Genomic DNA, 27110 nt, shown 5'->3' with positions numbered 1-27110 from the left:
ACGTATCTCAGAGGCGTAGCTAGGTTCTCCACCACCCGGGGCAAAGATTCAGTTTGCACCCTCCCCCCCCCCCCCCCCCAAATCACAAAATCAGCTTCCCCCTCGCCAGGTTTACTTTCTCAACCAATCAATGACATGTAATTTTTTCTTCATCTTTTTTTTTTATGTAACTCGAGCATAAAACCATTTGTACATTTTATAAGCGATATAGTTATATAAAAAAGTTAACATAACAATAAATGAAAATAAAATAAATTAAGATGTCAGTGCCGGACTAAACATTGTATAACAGGCTAATGAGAATATATATGGTGAAATAATGAACAGTCTCCTCTTGTAGATAGTGTCATACACCCCCCTTATAGATAGTGCCACACAGCCTCCTGTAGATAGTGCCACACCTCTCCCTGTAGATAGTGCCATACTCCCCCCTTGTAGATAGTGCCACACACCCCCCTTGTAGATAGTGCCATACACCCCCTTTGTAGATAGTGTCACACTCCCTGTAGATAGTGCCACATACAGCCCCTTATAAATAGCACCATACACACCCCTGTAGATAGTGCCACACAGCCCCACCTGTAGATAATGCCACACTCCCCTCCTTGCAGATAGTGCCACACCCACCCCTTGTAGATAGTGCCACACCCACCCTCCCCTAAATAGCGCTACACCCCCCTCCCTGTACCTTGCACCATTGGGGCTTCTTAGGGGAGCCCCTGACGTCTCTGTCCATATATGGAGAGTGGCATCAGGGGCTACTCCAGGAGCGGAATTCCGAGGAAGAGCGTCGGCAACGGTTTGACTGGGGATTCCACCATACCTCCCAACTTTCAAGTATCAGAAAGAGGGAAAACTGATGCGGCGCATGTAGCAACACCGTATAATGCCCTCTAGCTGCCCCCACGCACTATAATACCCCCATAGTTGCCACCATACAGCATAATGCCCCCATAGATGCATCCATACAGTATAAAGCCCACATAGATGCCCCCATACAGTATAATGCCCACACAGATGCCCCCATGCAGTATAATATATGCAAGGACTCCTGTGCAGTTTCACACTGTGCTGAGGTATATGGTTTGTTTTTGGGTTTTTTTGGCGGGGGGGGGGGGTTTACATCTGTTTTTGGGTGGCATAAACATGTATACTAGTGGAGAATTTTGAACTTTTGTGTCCATTTAGGGTATGTACACATGGATAAAAATGCAACTCAGAATTCGCAGAGAAATCTGCCAGAAAATCTGCACCAAATCGTGCTGTGGAAACCAGCTAAGATAAAAAATTAAAAAAAAGTCTATACTCGCCTCCCTGGTCTTCTGGATGGTCTCTGTCATTCTGTGATTGGCTGCTGAACGGAGACCATCAGGGGACCAGGTATGTGTTGCCACAAGAGCGCCACGGGAGGGGAGTATAGTATTTTTCTTTTAAACTATGAAAAAATACAGGGTTATTTTTTGGGGACTTGACATTTGTTGCAGATTTAGATAGATAGACATGAGATAGATAGCTAGATAGATAGATAGATAGATAGATAGATAGATAGATAGATAGATAGATAGATAGATAGATAGATAGATAGATAGATAGATAGATAGATACAGACAGACATACACAGATAGACAGACAGAATACACACACATACACACTTACCTTTTGTAGGCAGCTGGACTTTTCACATACAGTCTGGTCAAGAACTTGGAGCATCTTAATAGGTCAGCAGTGATGGTTGCCTGGAGTTCAGTAGTCAGGAGGAGGAGGAGGGGAAGACAGCCTGCAGATACAGTGCTGCCCCCAGAGGAGGTCAGGAAGAGTGCATACCAGGCTCTGTTATCACTGCTTAGCTCCGATGTGACAGGAGGAGAGCCTGATGTAAACTTCCCTGACCTGCTTTCTGCCTGTCCTGTCTCTGCAGACTTCCTCCCCCTCCCCCCTGCTTGTCCCCGACTGCTGACAGCTAATGATAGAACAGCTGGAGCAGAGACGGGACATGCAGGGTGGAGTGCGTGATGAATGCTGATCTAATATTTACAGCGTCTGTGTGGTGGCCTCCCGTTTGCTGCTCAACCTGACACATGGTATGTGCGGCACTGTGCGCCCGACCCGGCGCCCCCCCTACCTTCTCTCTTTAGTTGCACCCGGGGGAACATGCCCCGCCTGCCCCCCCCCCTAGCTACGCCCCTGCGTATCTGATACCTCCTTGCTTCTAACGTCTCTAAGGGTATGTGCACACGCGTACTAAAAAAACGTCTGGGAAACGTCAAGGGAAAACCGCTCCAGATTTTCAGGCATTTTTTTAGCAATTCGCGTTTTTCACTGCGTTTTTTACGGCCGTTTTTGGAGCTGTTTTTCTATAGAGTCAATGAAAAACGGCTCCAAAAATAGCTCAAAAAGTGACATGCACTTCTTTTTCGCGGGCGTTTTTTTATACGTCCGTTTTTCAAAACTGGCGCGTAAAAAAACGCCCCGTCAGAACAGAACGCCGTTTCTCCTATTGAAATCAATAGGCAGATGTTTGGAGGCGTTCTGCTTCCGTTTACGTCACGAAAAACGGCTGAAACTAAGCCGTGTGAACATACCCTAAGAGCTGCGATCTAGGTCTTGTTTGAAAGCTAAGATTCCTAGGCCTGGATGGCAGCTCTATCTACGTATCTATCTAAGTACTATGGGAAGCGGGGGGAAGAAGGAGAGCTGGTATAACACTAAACTAAAACATAACTTTTAATGAGTATTAATAAAATGTAAAGTGTACCCAGGGATGAATTTAATAACCCTGAAGAATATAGGTTCGGTGTCCCCTTTATTAGCCAACCTAGGTTTTTTGCTGAATTTAGTGGAGTTAGGCCGTAAAATTAATATCAACATTTTATACATTTAAAATGTTTAATTTTTTCATTTCCACAAGGCTTAAGGAGAAAAAGCACCCCAGAATTTGTAAAGCAATTTCTCCCGACTACGGCAATACCACACATGTGGTCATAAACTGCTGTTTGGACACACGTTAGGGCTCAGAAAGGCAGGAGCGTTATTTGGCATGCAAATCTTGCTGATTTGATTTTTAGGCGCCGTGTAGTACAGTGGAAGCCCCAAAGAAGTGATGCCTCAAGGCATTTATCATTTGCCTGGACATATGACAGAAGTGAAGAGCAACATGCGCATTTGATGCCTATTTTGGTGATTTTCACAGCATTGGCCCACAATTCCAGGGCTTTGAGGTCACATAGTAAAACAAACCACCAAGTGGTGAACCCTACACCCCGTAGGGCATATTAAGGGGTGTAGTGTGCATTTTTACCCTCGTGTTTTTTAAATAGAAATGAATGCGTAGCAGATGGTGCAAATTAAACATTGCAATTTTCCACTGATATGCCATGTTAGTGCACAATATGTTGTGCCCAGTTTGTGCCACTGAAGACAAATACTTCATAAAATGTTAAACAGGATCTCCCTGGTATGGCGATGCCATATACGTGGACGTAAACTGCTGTTTGGGCACACTGTAGGGTTCAGAAGGGAGGGAGCGCCATTTGGCTTTTGGAGCGCAGATTTTGATTGGTAGTAGTTCTGTTTGGGGTTTTGCTGGTATTTCAGTTTATAATGTGGGGGCATATGTAGGCTGTGTGGGGTACATCAAGGCATAATAAGAGGGTATAATAATGCGGTAAAGATATAATAATTCATAGATAAATGGTGCCCAATCTTATCCACTTTTGGAACACTCTGCACATTTTGCGTCACCATATTCTGAGAGCCAGAACTTCTTTTTTTCTCCCCTGGAGCTCTGTGAGGGCTTATTTGTTGTGGTACATTTTGTAGTTTTTCATTGGTACCATTTTGGGTTACGTGCGGTTTTTTTTTATCACTACTTAATTTTTTGGCAAAAAACAAGCAATTCTGACAATGTTTTCGATTCTTTTTTTTTTACAGTGTTTACCGTGGGCTATAATTGATATTTTGCTTTATTCTTCGGGTCGATACGATTACAGCGATACCATATGTATATCGGTTTTTTTTAAGTTTTGTAGCGTTTGCACAATAAAAATGCATTTTTTTTTAAATAATTAATTTTTTGTGACACGATATTAGGAGAGCCATAACTTTATTTTTCACCAAAAAACTGTTTAAGGGCTTGTTTTTTGAGGGACTGGTTGTAGTTTTTATTGGTACTATTTTCGGGTACGTGACTTTTTCATCACTTTTCATTATATGTTTTGTGAGGGGTGGTGACCAAAAAATAGCGATTTTGGCATAGTTTTTTCTTTTAATTTTTTGCGGTGTTCACCGTGTGGGGAAAATAACATGATAGATTTACAGTTTAGGTCGTTACGGATACGGTGATACCAAATATGTGTACTTTTTTTTTTAATGTTTTCATTTTTTTCCTATAATAAAAGACTTAGGCGTCATGCACAGGACCGTAGTGGTGTACACGGTGATTTGCGGCTTGGACGGCCGCGTAGTATTATCTTTGTATCTTTGGGCCACCTGCAAATCACGAGCCGTGCACATGGCCGTGTACATTCATTTCAATGAGCCCAGACCGCAAAATGCGGCCCATATAGGACATGGCCTATCTTTTTGCGGTGCCAGTCTCCCTGGCAATGCACGGACTGTGGAAACCATCGCTGGGTTCCGATCTGCTGGTAAACCCCATATATGCTGCGCTCGCTTTTTAGCGCTGCATTTAAGAGGTTAATCGGCCGGTTCGGAGGCTAGCTCCGGTCCTGGCCATGCAACAGAGTGTCAACTGTAATATACAGCTGACGCCCGCAGAAACACAACGTACTATTATGTTGTTTTGCCTTAAGACCTTGATGGCAGCAACGTAATAGTATGTGACATGTCGCCAAGGGGTTAATAAACTCTGCTTGTATGTGAGTCTTAGGCTTGGCATTTATTTTTTTAAATAATTCTCGTTTGTCACAAAGGTATGTGAAGATGAACATAACTGCCATGAGCGCATGAAAACAATTGCAATCGTTAGGTTGTCTGCTTTCAGGAAATATTTAAGGTTTGGGGGTGCAATCACTTTTTAGGCTAAATATACATGTTGCCGAATTTGATGCGGAAAACCTGCATTAAAACTACATGTAAACGCAGCTAATTCTGCAGATAAAGTCTGCACTTAACTCCTTCCCGACATCCGTTGTATGTTATACGACACACATCGGGTGGGGGAGTATGGAGCAGGCTCACATCTTGAGCCCGCTCCATAGAATGAGTGTGTCGGCTGCATCTTATAGCCGACACTTCAGTGTAACCAGCGGGTTCCCGCTCTAGCGCGATCCCACTTGTTTAACCCCTTAAATGCCGCAGTCAGTATCGACCGAGGCATCCAAGTGGTTAGAAACAGGGGGTGAGCCCTGTCTTTTTGCATTGCCCCCCCCCTACGATGCGGTCGCGGGGTGCTGATGGTTGGCATGTCAGCGTTGGGCCCCCAGGTCTGCCATCTTTGTATTCCCATGAAGCCCTGCTGGCAGGCCTTTATAGGATGCTGTCAGTAGTAGGGTTGTCACGATACCAGACTGGACTTATACCGATACTTAAAATAGTATTGCGATACTCGATACCAAAACGATACTTTACCAACAATAAAAAAAAATTACCTTCTGTTTTCTGATGTGAGGCACATGGTGTTATCAATTTTGAACCTCCATGTGCCTCGTATTAATTGTAATTAACCCCATCATTCAAGGCAGGCCAGTTTTGGGCGGTGGGCGGGCATAAGAAGAGGAACAAACGAGACTGCCGGATTATTAAAAAAAAAGGCAGAAAATGTTTGCAGACCGTTATTTACGGTTGGAGGAGTTTTGGAGAACGGATAACGGCAATGACATTTGACAGCAGCGGTCAGCGAGGGGTGAATAGAGTTTAATAGGTGACATGCTGGTGACAGGTTCCCTTTAAGGACACAGCCAATTTTTTTTAATCTGACGTGTCACTTTATGTGGTAAATGTTTTTATGTACCCAAGTGATTCTGAGATTGTTTTCTCATGACACATTGTACTATGTTAGTGGTAAAATTTGGTCAATACGTTTAGTGTTTATAAATGTATTTGCTTGTAAGGCTATGTTCACACAGAGTATTTTGCAGGAGGAATATCTGCCTCAAAATTCAGTTTGGAAGTTTGAGGCAGATTTTCCTCTCCCTGCACGCCGATTTTCGCAGAGTTTTTCGCTGCGTTTTTCGCCCGCGCCCATTGAGCGCCGCGGGCATAAAACACAGCGAAATACGCTTTCTCTGCCTCCCATTGAAGTCAATGGGAGGTCAGAGGCGGAAGCGCCCGAAGATAGGGCATGTTGCTTCTTTTTCCCGCGAGGCAGTTTTACTGCTCGCGGGAAAAAGACGCCGACGCCTCCCATTGAAATCAATGGGAGGCATTTTCGGACCGTTTTTGCAGAGTTTTGCGACGCGGTTTCCGCGTCAAAAAACTCAGCAAAATACTCCGTGTGAACATAGCCTTAGACAGATAGTAATACCACACAAAATACTTACTAGTTAACATTTTTTATTTCTTTTTCAAAATTGGTTTATAAAAATTTTTGAATATGGGGTACAGGAAGAAAAAGGGGGAGGCATTTTCGGACCGTTTTTGCAGAGTTTTGCGACGCGGTTTCCGCGTCAAAAAACTCAGCAAAATACTCCGTGTGAACATAGCCTTAGACAGATAGTAATACCACACAAAATACTTACTAGTTAACATTTTTTATTTCTTTTTCAAAATTGGTTTATAAAAATTTTTGAATATGGGGTACAGGAAGAAAAAGGGGGAGGAAAAATAAAAACATACAAAGGTAAGAGAATGGGGGGGGGGATCCCCAGAAGCAAAAGTGGTTACAAGAGATTACAGATATTATAGAACACACAGCAATCAATCAGGATTTCAAGATGTAATATTAGTCATGGGAAGGGGACGAGGACAAACAAACAAGTTAGCCTGTCTTCAGAACAAAATCTCCTGCTGCATTAATGTCATATAGAAGTAGAAAGCATGCCCCTCCTCTTAATCAAGGCTTAATACAACCACGGACAAAGAGGCGGGACGGGGACCATCCAGCCGCCCATCTTCGTCCACGTCACCGTAAACGCCGCAGGGGCGTCCGAGAGAAGAGGACATGCCAACTGAGTGCACGACTCCCACCAACACCTCAATCACTCCAGAATCCTGTATACCCTCACACTGGTGTGTTTCCTAGGAGTATCTGTTCCTGAAACTAGATAGTGTGCTGAAAGCAGTTCCTAATATCAGTCCTAACTCTCTGTGGAAGTAGAAAAAGTATCCAGCACACAAACTGGAGTTTGAGATTTTTTTTATTTATTTAACTTAATGCTAGTGGCGGAGTGCAATGTTTCGGTCTTAATGACCTACTTCAGGCACTAGAAATATTTTTTTTGAAAAGAACAATCAAAATAAATACATACAGAAATAATAGAACATGCATACTATATTATATTGAATTGTACCCCCTACCTATGGATGGATACCACATGGTATTAATCTCGCCATGAGATTTACACTGCCACTACTACTCCTTAATATACGTATATGTATACACTACCTTGATGTTGAGCCTGCGATTGATGTATCAATCTGTTCTTCTTTTTTCGTTTTGTCTCTTTCTTTTTGTTCCATTTTTTAATTGAATTCCTTTCATTTTATTTTTATATTGCGTACCCTGTAGATGTCCACTGACCATGTTACAATGTATATTTGATTCTTATGACTCTTGTATATGGAGAAACCTTTATATGTATTTATTTTGATTGTTCTTTTCAAAAAAATAATTTCTACTGCCTGAAGAAGGTCATTAAGACCGAAACGTTGAACTCCGCCACTGGCATTAAGATAAATAAATAAAAAAATCTCAAACTCCAGTTTGCGTGCCGGATACTTTTTTCTACTTCCACAGAGAGTTAGGACTGATATTAGGAACTGCTTTCAGCACACTATCTGATTTCAGGAACAGATACTCCTTAGGAAACACACCAGTGTGAGGGTATACAGGATTCTGGAGTGATTGAGGTGTTGGTGGGAGTTTTCTGATTCAGAATTGGGTTGGAGCCCTATCCGTGCACCATCCCGAGCAGGTGCTATCTGAACTTCCACACATCTCTGTGGAAGTAGGGAGATTAAGGTTTCCCATGTGGCAAAGAACTGCTCCACTTGACGTTCTTTATTGAGAGACGCCTCCATCCAATCCATCTTAAATAAATATGAGAGTTTATCCAAAAAATGCTTAAATGGTGGGGCCTGGTCATGTAGCCAGGTTTGTAAAATGGCTTTCGCACCCGCCGCTGCCACATAATGTAATAATCTATTTCCCCCCTGGGAACATCTGTATTTGTCCGGGTCCATGTAGCCAAAAATTGTCCAGAGTGCTGTGTCAGGAGTGTAGTTCGTAAGGTTCTGAGTTGTATATGATCGAATGCGGGACCAATTAGTCTGAATATTAGGGCAGGCCCAGAGACAATGATGGAGATTGGCCTCCATGGTGTGGCATTTAAAGCATTGGGAGGTGGGATAAAAACCTATTCTGTGGCTCTGTGTACTATTTTAAGTCTCATCTCTAAAAATCGGGCCGAGGGTAGAAATTTATGAGCTTGGTCCAAAGCTCTCAAAATCACAGAGTAGGTAAGCGATTGATGATCAATCTGCCATTAAGTCAGTGGTGTTTGAGTTGCGGCATAGTCCAGCGGCAGGTGTAAGAACTGGTAGTTCCTGGTTATTTGACCTTTGGGTATGTTTTGTCTAGAGAAGCCTTAGAGAAGATAGGGGTTCCATTTCCGCTCTGTCAATTGTTTCAAGACATTTGTGATAATAGCTTTTGGTTTGTGAATAATGGAAGGGATCAATGGGTACGGTCGGGAACTTCAACCGCATCTCAGACAGCGTAAGCATCCTCCTCTCCAATATGTGAACAAAGTGTTTTATTGAGGTCAGACCCAGTGCATGCCAACTACGAAAGATGCCATGGTGGTTGCCATCCTGGAAGTTAGGGTTGCATATCAATGGCAGGTGGAGAGACAGCGAAGGTGAGAGCTGAAAATGCGTTCTGATTTTTTGCCATGCCCGCCAGTTGTTCAAGAGTAAAGGGTTGTTTCTAGTGTCAATGGATAACGGATTTTAAGGAAGGTGTAGAAGAGCTGAAGTGCCCGACCTGGAAAGAGAATAGAGTCAAGAGTAGTAAACGTGTAACATAAGGTGCCATGGAGCCAGTCACAGAGAAAGCAAAGCAGTGCTGCCAGGTTATATTGTTTGATATTGGGGAAATTAATCTCCCCATTAGCCCTCGGCTGCTGCAGGATGTGGAAGGCTTTACGTGACTTTTTACCTCCCCATATAAAAGTCCTATAAAGGAAGTTAATCCATTTTTCATCCGCTGGTGTAAGGTAAATTGGAAGCGTGTGTAGGAGATAGAGGAGTCAAGGAAATTCCGACATCTTAAGCAATTTTGCCCTCCCCAAATAGGAGAGAGTGAAGTGTTTCCAAGTGCTTAATCTCTTCTCTAATTGGGAGATATATTGGGACATGTTAAGCCTATATAATTTACCCGGGTGTTTGGAGATTTGTACCTCCAAATATGAGAACGCTGAAGATTGCCACCGGAACGGGAAAGCCGAGGACCACAGTGGTACAGAAGGTCCCTTTAGTAATAGAGATTCCGTTTTGTCTACATTCAACACATAGCCGGACAATCTCACTAGTCTATCCAGGTCCTGAAGGAGTGGGGCCAGCACCCGCTTGGGATCCGACACCACTAACAAGATACCATCCGTGAATGTGGCTACCTTCAATTCTAAATTGTGTGATTCAATTCCCCTAAAAACCGGAGTTTGCATTAGATGACATAACAAGGGATCGATGGAGAGATTAAAAAGTAAAGGGGAAAGAGGGCAGCCCTGTTTTGTTCCAGTAAATATATCTATCAGGGGAGAAGTCAGCCCATTAACTGTCACACTCGTCGTCGCATCAAGACGCAGAAACTGAACAAATTGAGAGAAGACCGTGCCAAATTGTAATTTGGAGAGGACCGCGTCTAAAAAAGGCCATGCCACTGTGTCAAAGGCCTTTTCGGCATCCAGGCTCATGACCATGGTGGCCAGTTGTGTCCGGTCCTGTGCCAAAACTGTCGCAGCCACTGCCGTTCTAATATTTTTTTATGCTGGTCCTACCCTTTGTGAATCCAGTCTGGGCCTCACAGAGGAGACTGGGGAGAAAGTGCCAATTTTCTAGCCAAAAGTTTATCATCTTGATTTAATAGTGATATTGGGCGAGAAGATTGGGGTAAGGATGGGTCCTTATCTGGTTTCAGTATAAGCACTGTGCGAGATTCTGTGAAGTGGTCAATGGGCTTATTATATATGAAGGTTTCATTAAAGAGACTCGTCAGGAGCGGTACAATTTGGGGGCCTAGCATTTTGTAATCTGCTGAAAATCCGTCTGGACCCGGCGTTTTCCCATTAGAGGTCAAAGAAATTGCCAGTCTCACCTCTTCCTCCTGTATCTCAGAGTTCAACAATAGCTGTTGGTTCGTTTGCCCACTCTCTCTTCAGAACAAGTCCAGAAAGGAATCTATTTCAGAAAGAGAAGTCGGGGTGGCCCTATAAAGATCCCCATAGTAGGCTGTGATAATTTGTGCTATCTCAGTAGGGTCTGTGGAAATAGTTTTCATGGAGGGGTTAAGCAAGCAGAGGATAGGCTTAAAGGGGTGTCTTTGTTCAGTAAGTGCGGCCAGGAGTTTGCCTGTCTTATTACCCCACCTATAAAACTTGTTATCGGTATTCCTCACCTGCCAGTGAGATTCACCATGGATAAAGGTGTCCAAGAGGTGCTTAGCTGTCTGATACGCTAGATGACTTTCCGGGGGAGAATCTTTAGCATGGGTCCTTTGAGTCGATAATAGAGAGTTCTGTAAGGCAGTGAAACGATCTCTGCGTAATTTCCGCCTCCGAGACAGATAACTGATGACATGTCCCCACATCACAGCCTTCGATGCAGCCCACAATAGAGGGGTATCATCTGACTGAGATATGTTGTCATCCAAGTAATTACCCTAGTGCATTTGCAGGTATTGCTGGAACTCAGAGGAATCTGTCAGGTAGGCAGGAAATCTCCAAAATTTAGATCTCTCAGTTGGGGAGGACAAGGCCATAGTCAAGGTAATCGGGGCATAGTCCGAAATAGTAATCGGATAGATTCGGGAATTATTATGGGAATCAAACAATGAGGTGTAGATTAGGAAATAGTCTATTCTTGAAAATGTGCCATGTGAACTAGAGTGACATGTATATTCCTTAGCTCCAGTGTCAACTACTCTCCAGGGGTCACACAAATTAAGAGAGTCAAGGAAAAACTCTAAGGAAGACGCAGCCATTTGGGATTGGGGGTTTGGTGGGGAGCGATCCATAGAGATATTTTGGACTAGATTAAAGTCCCCGCCTGTAATGACGGGGGTAAGGAAACAGACAAGTGAGCCCTAATCTACCCGCCACTCAGTCCCTGCCTACTTGCAACGACCCGCCCTAGGCGACGGGGTACAACTGGGCGACAGTCCCTATGCTCAATAAGTGCACGACAGACAAGGGTACACAGAAGCAAGGGAAAAGGGGCAGTTGCCCACAGCAACACCGAGAGCAACAAGAGTGGTGAACGAGCCAAGTCAAACCAGGAGTGTACGAGGTACCAAACGCAGAGCAGGAGAGTAGTGAACAAGTCGAGTCAAACCAGGAGTGTACGAGGTACCAAACGCAGAGCAGGAGAGTAGTCAGTAAGCCAGGGTCAATATGAAGCAGGTCAAATAGATCAAGAAGCTGCAGCAGGGCCAGGAAACCAAATGAGAAGAATCACAAGCAAGGAGGAACAGGAAAGGCAGGTATAAATAGACAGAGGGCGGGAGCTAGCTCCGTCTGGCCAGGCTGCGATAGGCTCTCCCACTCCTAAGCCTGCCATCCTGAGTGGTGGAAGATGGAGTCAGTCTCCCAGACATAGAAGCAGGTGCAGACTGATTACCTATGGGCGTGGATACAGAAGCTGTGCCTGGCAGATCCTTAACAGTACCCCCCCTTTTATGAGAGGCCACCGGATCCTTTCTAGATGGACCTGGTTTATTGGGGAAACGAAGGTGGAACCTCCTGACCAATACCCGAGCGAGAACATCCCGGGCGGGTACCCAAGTCCTCTCCTCAGGCCCGTATCCTCTCCAATGGACCAGGTACTGGAGGGAGCCTTGGACCATCTTGCTGTCCACAATCTTGGCCACCTCGATTTCTACCCCCTCAGGGGTGAGAACGGGGACAGGAGGTTTCCTCGAGGGAGCCAAGGACGGAGAGCAGCGTTTAAGAAGGGAGGCATGAAACACGTTGTGTACTCGAAAAGATGGGGGCAACTCCAGTCGGAAGGAGACAGGTTTGAGGACTTCAATGACCTTGTACGGCCCTATAAACCGGGGAGCAAACTTCTTGGACGGGACTTTAAGGCGCAAGTTCTTTGACGATAGCCACACCAGATCCCCGACCATAAACAAGGGGTTAGCAGAACGTCTTCTATCTGCCTGAGTTTTTTGTATGCTCTGGGACGCCTCTAGGTTCTTCTGAACGACCTCTACCTAGGGATTGTTGGAACTACCAGGTGAAACGGAGGAGAACCGTGGATTAAACCCAAAATTACAGAAAAAGGGGGAGACCCCTGACGAGTTACTGACCCGGTTATTAAAGGAAAATTCGGCGAGGGGGATGAATGAGACCCAATCATATTGACAGTTAGAGATAAAACACCTTAAATATTGTTCTAGAGACTGATTAGTCCTCTCCGTTTGGCCATTAGTTTCAGGATGGAAGGCAGAGGAGAAGGACAGATCCATCTCCAACTTTTTACAGAAGGCTCTCCAAAACAAGGAAACAAATTGTACCCCTCTGTCGGAAACAATATTGACAGGGACCCCATGGAGACGCAGGATATGTTTGACAAACAAGGTAGCTAACGTCTTAGCATTGGGTAGTTTTTTGAGGGGCACAAAGTGGCACATCTTACTGAAGCGGTTTACTACAACCCACACCACGACTTGCCTTGAGATGGAGGCAAATCGGTGATAAAATCCATGGAGATATGTGTCCAAGGTCTCTGGGGAATGGGCAAAGAACGTAGTAAGCCCGCTGGTCGGGACCTGGGAGTCTTGGACCTAGCACAAACTTCACAAGCGGCGACGTAGGCCTTAACGTCCTTAGGCAACCCAGGCCACCAATAGTTTCTGGCAATGAGGTTCTTGGTACCCAGGATGCCTGGATGACCAGATTGAGCGGAGTCATGATTTTCCCTAAGTACCCTTAGCCGGAATTGCAGGGGAACAAACAGCTTGTTCTCAGTAAGGTTCCCGGGAGCTGAACCTTGATCAGCAGCAATTTCAGAAACTAAATCAGAATCAATAGAGGAAATGATTATACCTGGAGGCAAAATACAAGCAGGATCTTCCTCCAAAGGAGGGCTGGCCATGAAGCTACGCGACAGTGCATCAGCCTTAATATTTTTAGACCCAGCCCTATAGGTAACCAAAAAGTTGAATCTGGTAAAAAATAACGCCCATCGAGCTTGTCTCGGCTTTAGCCTCCGGGCAGATTCTAGGAAAACCAGATTCTTGTGGTCGGTAAGGACCGTTACCTGGTGCCTAGCCCCCTCCAGGAAGTGGCGCCACTCTTCAAATGCCCATTTAATGGCTAAGAGTTCATGGTTGCCAATATCATAGTTACTCTCAGTCGGCGAAAACTTCCTGGACAAGTAGGCACAGGGACGGAGATGGGTGAGGGACCTGGTACCCTGGGACAAGACAGCCCCCACTCCCACCTCGGACGCGTCAACCTCCACGATAAATGGCTCCATTTGGTTGGGCTGAACCAACACCGGGGCCGAGATAAAGCACTTCTTAAGGACCTCAAAAGCCTGGACAGCCTCAGGAGGCCAGCGGAGGAGATCAGCACCCTTGCGAGTGAGATCCGTAAGAGGCTTAGCGATGACCGAGAAGTTAGCAATAAATCTCCTGTAATAATTAGCGAACCCCAAGAAGCACTGTAACGCCTTCAGGGAGGCAGGATGGACCCATTCCGCCACAGCCTGGACCTTGGCGGGGTCCATGCGGAATTCATGAGGAGTGAGGATTTGACCCAAAAATGGTATCTCCTGCACCCCAAACACACATTTTTCGGTCTTCGCAAACAGTTTGTTTTCCCGAAGGACCTGGAGCACCTTCCTGACATGCTCAATGTGGGAGGACCAGTCCTTGGAAAACACAAGTATGTCATCAAGGTACACTACAAGAAATACCCCCAGGTAATCTCTTAAAATCTCATTTATGAAATTCTGGAAGACCGCGGGAGCATTACACAACCCAAAGGGCATGACGAGGTATTCGAAATGACCTTCGGGCGTGTTAAACGCAGTCTTCCACTCATCCCCCTCTTTGATGCGGATAAGGTTATACGCCCCCCGTAGATCAAACTTAGAGAACCATTGGGCCCCCTGAACCTGATTAAAGAGATCAGGAATCAAAGGAAGGGGATACTGGTTCCTTACAGTGACCTTATTCAAGTTACGGTAGTCAATGCATGGCCTAAGACCACCATCCTTCTTCCCTACGAAGAAGAAGCCAGCACCTATAGGAGAAGTAGAGGGGTGAATATAACCCTTGGCCAGGCATTCCTGGATATACTCTCTCATGGCTTCACGTTCGGGACAAGAGAGATTAAATATCCTACCCTTAGGGAGCTTAGTTCCTGGTACCAAATCGTATTCTCTATGAGGAGGTAACACCTCGGAGGCCTCCTTAGAGAAAACATCAGCGAAGTCCTGAACAAACTCAGGTAGCGTGTTCACCTCCTCAGGGGGAGAAATAGAATTAACAGAAAAACATGACGTCAAGCATTCATTACCCCATTTGGTAAGATCCCCAGTATTCCAATCAAACGTGGGATTATGCAACTGCAACCAGGGAAGGCCTAAAACCAAATCGGACGATAATCCCTGCATCAACAGTACAGAGCACTGCTCCAAATGCATGGAGCCAACAAGGAGTTCAAAAACAGGGGTATGCTGTGTAAAATAACCATTAGCAAGAGGAGTGGAGTCGATACCCACTACCGGGTCAAGTTTAGGCAAATCAATCAATCAAAGGCATAGCTAGAGACATAGCAAATTCCACAGACATGATATTAGCAGACGACCCTGAATCCACGAAGGCACTGCCGGTAGCAGACCTACCACCAAAAGAGACCTGAAAGGGAAGCAAGATTTTATTACGTTTCATATTTACGGGAAATACCTGTGCGCCCAAGTGACCTCCCCAATGATCACTTAGGCGCGGAAGTTTTCACGCTGATTATTCTTACGCCTAGGACAGGTGTTCACTTGATGCTTGTCATCCCCACAATAGAAGCAGAGACCATTCTTCCTGCGGAACTCTCTACGTTGTTGGGGGGACACGGAGGCTCCGAGTTGCATAGGTACCTCCGAGTCTTCTGTGGAAGAACGAAGCAACGGAACCTCGGGAGGCATCATGGGGGAGTCAGAGGAGAAATCACAAAAACGTTCACGTTGTCGTTCCCTGAGACGTCGGTCAAGTCGTACCGCTAAAGCCATAACCTGGTCTAGGGAGTCAGAAGAGGGATAGCTAACTAGTAGGTCTTTCAGGGCGTTCGACAGACCCAACCTAAACTGGCACCTTAAGGCAGGGTCATTCCACCGAGAAGCTACGCACCACTTCCTAAAGTCAGAGCAATACTCCTCAACAGGTCTCTTACCCTGACGTAAGGTCACCAGCTGATTCTCGGCAAAGGCAGTCCTGTCAGTCTCGTCATAAATGAGTCCAAGAGCGGAAAAGAAAAGATCAACGGAGGAAAATTCAGGGGCGTCAGGAGCCAAGGAGAAGGCCCATTCTTGGGGCCCTTCCTGGAGCCGGGACATAATTATACCCACCCGCTGGCTCTCAGAACCTGAGGAGTGGGGCTTTAAGCGAAAATAGAGCTTACAACTCTCCCGAAAGGAGAGAAAAGTCTTCCAGTCCCTGAGGACCGGTCAGGCAACTTGAGGTGGGGTTAAAGAGGTGAGGTGAGGGGCACTACCATGGTAGCATCAGGCTGTTTGACCCTCTGAGCCAGGGCCTAGACCTGTAAGGAGAGACCCTGCATTTGCTGAGCCAGGTTCTCAAGGGGGTCCATAGTAGTGTGAGGGACCAGGGTAGACTAGGTATAGGGCTTGTGATTATGTAATGACGGGGGTAAGGAAAAAGACAAGTGAGCCCTAATCTACCCGCCACTCAGTCCCTGCCTACTTGCGACGACCCGCCCTAGGCGACGGGGTACAACTGGGCGACAGTCCCTACGCTCAATAAGTACACGACAGGCAAACAGACAAGGGTACACAGAAGCAAGGGAAAAGGGGCAGTTGCCCACGGCAACACCGAGAGCAACAAGAGTGGTGAACGAGCCAAGTCAAACCAGGAGTGTACGAGGTACCAAACGCAGAGCAGGAGAGTAGTGAACAAGCCGAGTCAAACCAGGAGTGTACGAGGTACCAAACGCAGAGCAGGAGACTAGTCAGTAAGCCAGGGTCAATATGAAGCAGGGTCAAATAGATCAAGAAGCTGCAGCAGGGCCAGGAAACCAAATGAGAAGAATCACAAGCAAGGAGGAACAGGAAAGGCAGGTATAAATAGACAGAGGGCGGGAGTTAGCTCCGTCTGGCCAGGCTATGATAGGCTCTCCCACTCCTAAGCCTGCCATCCTGAGTGGTGGAAGATGGAGTCAGTCTCCCAGACATAGAAGCAGGTGCAGACTGATTACCTATGGGCGTGGATATAGAAGCTGTGCCTGGCAGATCCTTAACACCGCCAATGATTAAGTCAAAGCGCGGGAGACCCAGAATTACCTGAAGAACTTCTGTGTAAAATACGTGTTGGTCCTGATTAGGGGCGTATACGTTAACCAATAAATATGGAGTGTCCTCCACCATAATGCGCAAGATAAAATATCTGCCTTGGGGGTCACTAATGGAGTGTTCCAGCTGGAATCATAGGGTTTTTCTAAAAATCGCCACCCCCCTTGAAGAAGAAGAATGCAAGGCGGAATAACATTCGCCCAACCAGGGGGCCGTCAATTTCCCTTGGGTGCCCAGTGAGTCTCCTGCAGAAATATGATATCCGGGGAGAGTCTCTTGAGGTGGTTAAGCACTTTCCGTCTCTTCAGAGACGTGTTTAGGCCTGCAACATTCCATGATAGGAATTTTAGATGTGTGATAAGTGTCAGGTATCCGTGTGCGTGAGATGCTTATCCTGTATCTGGTAGGAAGTTCTTGATCAATAGAGTTGTAAACCAGTCGCCACTCCACACGGTCCCAGCGAGCCGCATGTGTAGCCTAAATAAAGAGGTGAATAAAAAAGATGAACAATTACATGAACAACAGTAACCGCAATCCAAGCTAAGAACAGCGAGGTTGCTGTCAATAAAGCAAACTGAACGTTGTCTACATCAATTCGCAACCGTGGGCGAAATGTGCACATGTCCAATGAAAGTCGGGCATATTCCCGGTAACACAGGTGTATATCACTCGGCGACGCGGTCCTCCAGATGAAGCTGTCTCCGAGCCAGAAACAGATTGTTAGGGATCTGCCCGGTACTACGTCTAGGTATACTCCTGGGATTAATCAATCCACACCTGAGGCCAGACCTCTTAGACTGACACCGGCTCCCACCAACCAGGGTGGCAGGCTCAGGAGTGGGAGAGCCTATCGCGGCCTGGTCAGTCGGAGTTAGCTCCGCCCCCTGTCCATATTACCTGCCGTGTTCTCTTCCTCAGTGCTTGTAATTCTTCTGGATTCCTGGCCCCACTGCTGCTTGCTCCAGCCTGCTTCTGCCGTGCTTCTGCCTTGCTGCAATTCCGCTTAACCGGCTTCGCTTTGCCCCTGGCTTGCTTCCTTCTCCGTGCTCACGTTGGAATACTCCACTTCATCCTGGTCCGGACTACTCATTCACCGCTCCGTTTCCTCGCGGCGTTCCGTGGGCTACTGCCCCTTCCCTTGCGTGTTCCCTGTTTGTTCTCCCGTGCACTTAGACAGCGTAGGGACCGCCGCCCAGTTGTACCCCGTCGCCTAGGGCGGGTCGTTGCAAGTAGGCAGGGACAGGGCGGTGGGTAGATTAGGGCTCACTTTCCCTTCACCTCCTTCCTGCCATTACACAGATCTTCAAGAATGCAGATGCGGTCGCCATCTTGAACTCTCAGCCATGCCGGGTAATAAAAGTTGAAAGCGAATGTTCCTCTCATGAAGCAAGCAGCAAACCGGAGCGAAGGCTTTTCTTTTTTGCGAGACAGCTGCAGAGTAGTCCTGGAAAATCAGGATTTTGGAGCCGTTGATCAATAAGTCCCTCTGGTTCCTATAGGCTCTCAGAACTTTTTCTTTTACAGCCCAGTGGAGGTACTTGGCTATGACAGGACGCGGTCAAGTGTCACCCGCTTCTCTATTGGACCTAGGAGGGCCCAGCCTATGTGCTCTCTCAATCATGAGGGGAGGTCACCACCAAGATCTAGATTAAGCGCTTGTGGGAGGGATTTGCTGAGATAGTACGTCAAGCAATCAGCCGTCACCGTTTTAGGGATACCCACAAATCTTCGGTTGCTGCGTCTGTCCTGGTTTTTCAGATCCTCCTGTTTGTCCTGTAGCGCCTGAGTCGTGGCTTGGCTCTGGCGCAGGGTATCCTCCAGATTTGATATGGTGTGTTCAGAGGAGGTGAATCTGGTCTCCAAGTCAGCAATCTTCTGGGAGTTGGAGGTGATCTGGGCTAACGCCGAGTTGATAGATGTGTGTAGGACATCCAGGCGTTTATCAAAGAGGGACATCAACAACTTTGAGATCTCCTGCGCCAGGGTGGCCCTGAAGTGAGTCCATGGCAGAGCCGTGTTGAGGGCTGTTTTGTGGTGACAGCTGAGGGGGGGGGGTCATGTCATCTCCTGTAAATAGTTCCGGAGAGTATTGCGTCTGCGGAGAGCGCACTTTAGCGGGTACGAGTTTAGATCCCTGTCAGGGGGAAGGCGTCAAAAGAGAATATTAGAGCAGAATATCAGAGGGTCAGACGGCAAAATTGCCCAACGGCATTCAGACGATCATTAAAACATCAGTGGCATTATATTCCAGATCCAGACCAGAGACATTTACGATCCATGTGGCGTCAGTATAGAGATATTTTTCCGCCAACGCCCAGCCTCAGGACAAATCTGGGGCAGTACAATTCACCCTCACTCGTCTCCGGCGAGGGGGTCACAGTGCAGGCCTTCCACAGATTAATGTGGCCAGTGTGAGGCCAGGGGGAATATTGCAGTCCCCAGGGAGCAGTAGAGAGGAACAGGTGTTCACTTGGGAGCTCCCACTGTGCTCAAACCCACTCTGTGGAGCGTATGGGGCAGATAGGTCCCTAATGTGATCCTCAGGGAGCGATACAGAGAGGTCCCCTGTGGCGGTGTACTCACCCAGGGGCACGAAGGCCTGAGGCCGGCCCGCAGCCTGTCAAAGTAGGCGGTCACTCCCGCACTTCCGTCAGGGCACTCCTGATGCTTGATTCTGGAAGGGGTTCGATGGGGCTTATTAGTGCCCGGGAGGATGCGTCCCCTGGGGAGATTCACTCACCTGAGAGCAGGGGGCTATCACCGCCGTCCCGCGGTCCTCCAAGATGGTGGCGGGAAGGCCCGTCGCGGCACCAACTCCGGTGTTACACCGCCTCAGACTCCTCAGTCGCCCCCTTCACACAGCGATCCCAGGGACGACCTGCCTGCTGTGCATGGGATCGGGATGGCACCGATGCGCCGCAGAGAAGAGAGGCCGTTGGGAGCCAATGTTAAAAGCGGCCATACGCAATGCCAGGCCCCCGAAAGTCTACTAGTTAACATTTACCATATGTCTATTTTATGTTGGCATCGTTTTTTTTAAAAGTCCTCTTATTTTTCTAGGATGTCACAAGGCTTATAACTTTAGCAGCAACTTCTCACATTTTCCAGAAAATTTCAAAAGGCTATTTTTCCAGAGTCCAGTTCAGTTTCTGAAGTGGCTTTGAGGGCCTTATATATTACAAAGTCCTCATAAATCCCCCCATTTTAAAAACTGCACCCCTCAGAATATTCAAAACAGCATTCAGAAAGTTTCTTAGCCCTTTAGGGGTTTCACAGGAATTAAAGAAATATAGCGATTTCCAATTTTCATTTTTTTTGTCAAAATTCATTTGTAATAATTTTTTTTCTGTAACACAGAAGGTTTTACCAGAGAGACACAACTCAATATTTATTACCCAGATTCTGCAGTTTTTAGAAATATCCCACATGTGGCCCTAGTGTCCTAGTGAACGGAAACACAGGCCTCAGAAGCAAAGGAGCACACAGTAAATTTTGGGCCTCCTTTTTTTTAGAATATATTTTAGGCACCATATCAGGTTTGAAGAGCTCTTGTGGTTCCAAAACCGTGGAAACCTTGGTGAAAATGACCCCATTTTGGAAACTACACCCCTCAAGAAATGTATCTAGCGGTATAGTTAGCATTTTGACCCCACAGGTTTTTTGCGAAATTTATTGCAATTAGTCTGTAAAAATTAAAATCGACTTTGTTTCTGAAAAAAATATTTAACATTTTTACAAAGAATAAAGGAGAAAAACACCCCAACAATTTCTCCCGATCACGGCAATACCCCATATGTGGTAATAAACTGCTGTTTGGACCCACTGCAGGGCTCAGAAGGGAAAGCGCGCATTTGGATTTTGGAGCGCAGTTGTGCTAGAATGGTTGTGCTGGAGGGACCAAAACAGTAGCAACCCCTCAAAAGTGACCCCATTTTTGAAACTACACCCCTCAAGGATTTTCTAGGGACATAGTTTAGCATTTTGACCACACAGGTTTTTTGCAGAATTTATTGGAATTAGGCAGTGAAAATGAAAATCTAAATTTTTTCCACAAAAATGTTGAAAATGTTACATTTTTGTGGAAAAAATTTAGGAAGGAATAAAGGAGAAAAAGCACCCCAACACTTGTAAAGCAATTTCTCCTGAGGACGGCAATACCCCATATGTGGTCATAAACTGCTGGACACACCACAGGGCTCAGAATGGCAGAAGTGCTACTTGCCATGCAGATTTTGCTTGATTGGTTTTTGGGCACCATGTCGCATTGGCAGAGCCCCTGAGGTACCAGTACAGTAGAAACTCCTGAGAAGTGACACTTGGGAACTATACCCCTCAGGACATTCATCTAGTGGTGTAGTGAGCATTTTGACCCCACAGGTGTTTCATAGATTGTATTACAATTAGGCAGTGAAAATGAAAAATTTTATTTTTTCCAACAATATGTAGTTTTTGCTTCGACTTTTTTATTTTTACAAGGAGTAATGGGAGAAAAAACACCACATAATTTCTTACCTAATTTCCAAGAGTACAGCAATATCCCATGTGTGGCCCTAAACTGCTGTTTGGGCACATGGCAGAGCTCAAAATGAAAGGAGCGCCATTTGACATTTAGAGCGCAGATTTTGCTGGACCGGTGTATGGGCGCCATGTCTCATTTGCAGAGCTCCCTTAGGTACCAGAGTAGAGTGGAAAACACTGAGAAGTGTAGTTTTGTAAAGGCATTTATCATTTGCCTGGACATATGACAGGGCTTAGGAGTGAAAGCGCAAATGAGCATGTGAGGCCTATTTTGGTGATTTTCGCAGCATTGGCCCACAATAACAGGGCTCTGGGATCAAATAGTAAAACAAACCCCCAAGTAATGACCCCCATTTTGGAAACTGCCCCCCTCAAGGCATTTTTTAAGTGGTGCAGTGAGCATTTTGACTCCTCCAGGTTTTTTTTTAATTAGAAATGAACGCTCAGTGGATGGTGCAAAATGAAAATTGCAATTTTCCACAGGTATGCCATTTTTAGTGCACAATATGTTGTGCCCAGTTCGTGCCACTGAAGACAAATACCTCATAAACTGTTAAGCGGGTTCTCTCGGTGTGGCAATGCCATATATATGGACGTAAACTGCTGTTTGGGCACGCTGTACGGTTCAGAAGGGTGGGAGCGCCATTTGGCTTTTGGAGCGCAGATTTTGCTTGGTAGTAGTTCTGTTTGGAGTGTTAATGGTGTTTCAGTTTATAATGTGGGGGCATATGTAAGCTGTGCGGAGAACATCAGGGCATAATAAGAGGGTATAATAATGCAGTAAATAAATAATAATCTGCAGATGTGCAGCCAGTGTCGCACTGATAAATGGTGCCCAATCTTATCCGCTTTTGGAACACTCTGCACATTTTGCATCGCCATATTCTGAGAGCCAGTACTTTTTTCTCCACCGGAGCTGTGTGAGGGCTTATGTGTTGCGGGACAATCTGTAGTTTTCATTGGTACCATTTTGGGGTACATGCGATTTTTTTGAACACTTTTTATTTAATTTTAATTTTTCTTTATTTTTCCTTCAAAAAAACTGTGGGAGGTCTTGTTTTTTGCAGGACTGTCGTTTTTAATGGTATAATTTTGAGGTACATGCAACTTTTTGATCACTTTTGGGAGGGGTAGTGACCAAAAAAACGATTCATGAATGGTTTTAAATTTTTATTTTTTTATGATGTTCATGGTGCGGGTAAAGTAGTATGATATTTTTATTGTTCGGGTTATTACGGACGCGGTACTACCAAAAGGCTTCTGTACTAGGCAGACAAGGAGGCCACTGTTAGGTCTCTATTTGCTATGGCAACCATCGGCATCCCCAAGACTACGTCTCAGGTGTGCCGACAGGCTAGAAACCACCTAGATGCAGGGATCGCTTTTGATCTCTGCATCTAATTGGTTAATCGGCCGGATCAGAGGCTAGCTCCGGTCCTGGCCATTACAGCGGGGTGTCAGCTGTAATATAGAGCCGACACCCGATGGTGATGGCGCTGGCTCAACTTCTGAGCCAGCTGCATCACCATCACGTACATTTATGTGGGAAAGTGCTAACACACTTGCGCCCACGACGTAACTGTACATGATTTTGCGAGAAGGAGTTAAAGTGCAACAGTATAGATCTTTTAATATGTAATAGAAGAGCTTATATTGATTATGACCCTTGGTATACCACAGCTATTTAAATAAAAAAAATTATATAAATGTTGTAATAAATAGTGGCTAAAAGAAAAAAAACTCCTAAAGGCCAAATTCTGTTCTGATTTTAAGAGGTTAAGGGACACGCATTAGAGAGATCTCTTGAATACCGAAAATTTATGTATTACAAATCTCACTTGACCATATGCGACCTTCATTAATATATACCTGCTATTTTTCAGGATTGCGTTTCATAGAATTCCCTTAACTTGGCATCATTATCAGACCATGAGCGAGGCATTGAGCTGTATAATCAATTAGCATACTGGAGTATGCTGCTTTAATTGGAATGGATACAGGATGGCTGACAAAGCCGATGCCTCTGAAGCCCTGCTGGTACTCAGATTTATGCCCTATGACAATCTTTCAACATCTTCAAAATGTGTTCTTTCTTCAGTATTACCTTTTTATGGCAGATAAGTGCTTCAGCTAGGTAATTGAACTATGTCAAGATATTATTATATGGCTCAAAGACACGGACACCAGAGTATGTGTTGTGCTAAATTTGATTATTTATCGAAAACTCCCAAAAGTAATATTAAAAAGCTCCTCTACTGTACATTACAGATGTGAAAAACTTTGATCGTAACTCCTAGCAAAATAAAGCAACTGATCAAATTTTTTCTTGCCACTATTGAAAAGTGCAGAGAAGAGAAAAGTTGCATTTTAGGGCAAAATTTGTGTAAAGGTAGCGTAAATATGATAAATTCCCCCAATCTGTCTACAAATCCTCCTAATAATTTATGGGGACCAACAGCTTTTTTTTTTTTTTTTTTGAAAGTCCAATTTAAGAAATATGTTAGAAATACGTTGAAACAGCGTTTTCACCATCCCACAAGTCAGGTTATTAACTTGTTTCATATGCCCGATTGTGTCCGTGCAGAACTTTTCACTAGTTTCGCTGAGTGCACAATGTTATAGGCCCTGCTGGACAGACCATGGGGCACTTTGAATTACCTGTCTAGCCTCTGCCGTTCTGGAGATTATTGGTGGCGTTATTATTGGCGCCTGATGTGTAAATTAGCACCTGTACTGTCAGTGAGGCATTCCTGGACATGGAAAGGGCAGGGGGGCGTGATACTCAGCCCTCTGACACTGTCCAATCAGCTGCAAACAGTGTTAGAGTGGCTACACAGTCTTCTCACCACTGGCTGACAGGAGCTGGAGAGAGAAGGAGAGTGCGTGTGCGCGCGCACACACACACACCAATGGTCTACAGCGCTGACGCCGCCAAGGTCGAGAAGCTCTCATCACGGACAGGAGTGGCAGCTTCTCCTCCTCTGCAGAGTCAGCAGCATCTGTGCTCTAGATCACTGCTGCATGTGTATGTGTGTTTGTGCGCGCGCTCTCTTTCTCTCTGCAGCTTCTGTGAGACAGTGATGAGAAGACTGTGTGATCTTGTGAGAGATCACACAGCGGAAGCCACTCTAACACTGTCCGCAGCTGATTGGACAGTGTCAGAGCGCTGACTATCACACCTTCCTGCCCTTTCCATGTCCAGGAACGTCCCACTAACAGCACAGGGGCTAATTTGCATATAGGGCGCCAATAATAACAGCACCGCCTCTTTCCCCACTTATCAGGCACCTTTCCTCCCCCTCCCTCCTAACTGTTCACTCACTCAGTATTTACTGCTAAATACTCAAGACTGGACGGACTATCAGCTCACTGAAGGGTCTGGTTACAGCTGCCCATAGAAGTCCATGAATCGGGGAGGGGAGAAGGAGAGCAGGAGCAGAGAGAGAGAGAGACACATACACTGCTGCAGCTTGTAGTAGTGCAGCTGCACGATACCGAGTGCCACTCGGGCCGTTTTTTAGGGCATCCGAGTGGCACCCGATAGTTTTCACAGACCCATTCAATTTAGCAGGTGAATCAGGTCTGTGAAAACTGACCCGATTCTCCGATCCGTGGAAAGATAGGACATGTCCTATCTTTCCACGGATCACTGACAGGACGCGGCCGGCACACAACGGTCGTGTGCAATAGGCATAAGTGTTTTATTTTACCCCAGTGCTGGATTCACAGCTACCCTGCTCATTATTGCTGTATGTTCTCATGCTGCTGCTGTTTCTGAGGGTCTGCAAAGTGTTTGTAGGCTCCGGCCACTAGCCCATATAAAACTGATAATTAGAAATAGATTATGCAGAGATGAAAACTGCTATTAAATGTCATATACAAGTTACACAATTCCAGAAATAGTGTTATTTATCATATACACACACATGACAGCTTATTCTAAAAAGTTACCTGAAAGGTTAGGTACGCTTTAATTTCTAATAGATTTTTTTTAACCAAGGTGGTATAATGGTTGCATTTGGAGCTTGTCTCCCCAGTGACATTATATCACTGTATCACACGGTGTAAATAAAACCCATGCTTAAAGAGGCTCTACCACTTCTTTATGCTGCTCTGTCTAGAGGCAGCATAAAGCATAAATAAGTGACAGGCACGCTGATATAAGCGTGCTATCACTTATTTAGTAATAATCAGTAGTTTATAAGTATTTCAATTGTATACTTATGGCGCACGGCCAGCTCTGGAGGCATGAGTTCAAGTGTATGCATTTATTCATGTTCCCCTCCAGCCACTTTCTTCCCTATGCACAGTAATAAGTGTGTTAATTAGCGGCTGGAGGGTGGGGGAAGCATGACTATACCTGACCTCATGCATCTGGGGCTGGCTGCGCTCAGTAAGTAGGAGTATTTCGATTTTATAATCTACTGAAAACTACTAAATGAGTGACAGCATCCTTTTTTTTATACTGCACTCAGAGCAGGTCTCTCACTCTCTCTAAGTATTGGTTTTATTTACACACTCAAGTGACAGATCTGCTTTAACCCCCTTCCCGCTTTGGCCACTTTTGGCCTTCCCGACAGAGCCTAATTTTTCAAATCTGACTTATTTCACTTTATGGGGTAATAACTTCGGAATACTTTCACCTATCCAAGCGTTTCTGAGACTGTTTTCTCGTGACACATTAGACTTTATGTTACTGGCAAAATTTGCTTGATACACTCAAAGCAGCATTTAGAAAGTTTCTTAACCCTATAGACGTTTCACAGGAATTAAAGAAAAGTAGAGGTGAAATGTACAAATGTCATGTTTTTTTTTGCAGAAATTCAACTTTAATCCATTTTTTTTGTAACACAGAAAATTTTACTAGAGAAATGCAACTCCAAATTTATTGCCCGGATTCTTCAGTTTTTAGAAATATCCAACATGTGGTCCTACTCTGCTTATGGACTGAAGCACAGGCCTCAGAAGCAAAGGAGCACCTAGAGGATTTTGGGCCTCCTTTTTATTAGAAAATATTTTAGGCACCATGTCCGGTTTGAAGGGCTCTTGCGGTGCCAAAACAGTTGAAATCCCCCAAAAGTGACCCAATTTGGGAAACTAGACCCCTTAAGGAAATTATCTAGGGATATAGTGAGCATTTTGACCCCACAGGTTTATTGCAGAAATTATTGGAAGTAGGCCGTGAAAATTAAAATCTACATTCTTTCAAAGAAAATGTAGGCTTAGCAAATTTTTTCTAATTTCCACAAGGACTAAAGGAGAAAAAGCACCACAAAATTTGTAAAACAATACCCCACATGTGGTCATAAACGGCTGTTTGGACACACAGCAGGGCTTAGAAGGGAAAGAGCGCCATTTGACTTTTGGAGCTCAAATTTAGCAGGAATGGATTGCGGAGGCAATGTCGCATTTGCAAAGCCCCTGAAGGACCAAAACTGAGAAAACACCCAAAAAGTGACTCCATTTAGGAAACTAAACTCCTTGAGGAATTCATCTACGGGTGCAGTGAGCATTATTTTGACCCCACAGGGGTTTCATAGATTTTATTAGAATTGGGCAGTGGAAATAAAAACAATCCTTTTTCTTCAATAAGACGTAGCTGTAGCGCAAAATGTTTACTTTTCTCAACAAATAAAGGAGAAAAAGATCCCCAACTAATGTAAAGC

The 27110-nt window shown here is 45.3% G+C and overlaps 1 protein-coding gene across 2 annotated transcripts in view; it reads left to right on the top strand.

Moving 5' to 3' along the window:
- The window catches only part of LOC142760135 (3',5'-cyclic-AMP phosphodiesterase 4C-like), a 275471-nt gene extending 251704 nt beyond the window's left edge, over positions 1-23767 (top strand). For both annotated transcript variants that reach the window (XM_075863107.1, XM_075863116.1), the window contains exon 4: positions 23328-23767. In XM_075863107.1, the coding sequence (XP_075719222.1) occupies positions 23328-23406 (79 nt within the window). In that variant the 3' untranslated portion in view covers positions 23407-23767. The remainder of the gene's footprint in view (positions 1-23327) is intronic.
- Positions 23768-27110: the final 3343 nt, after the last annotated feature.

Source organism: Rhinoderma darwinii, chromosome 1, assembly GCF_050947455.1.
Source record: "Rhinoderma darwinii isolate aRhiDar2 chromosome 1, aRhiDar2.hap1, whole genome shotgun sequence".
Classification (NCBI taxonomy): Eukaryota; Metazoa; Chordata; class Amphibia; order Anura; family Rhinodermatidae; genus Rhinoderma; species Rhinoderma darwinii.
The sequence above is the reverse complement of the archived record's forward strand: the minus strand, read 5'-3'. Positions and strand labels throughout refer to the sequence as shown.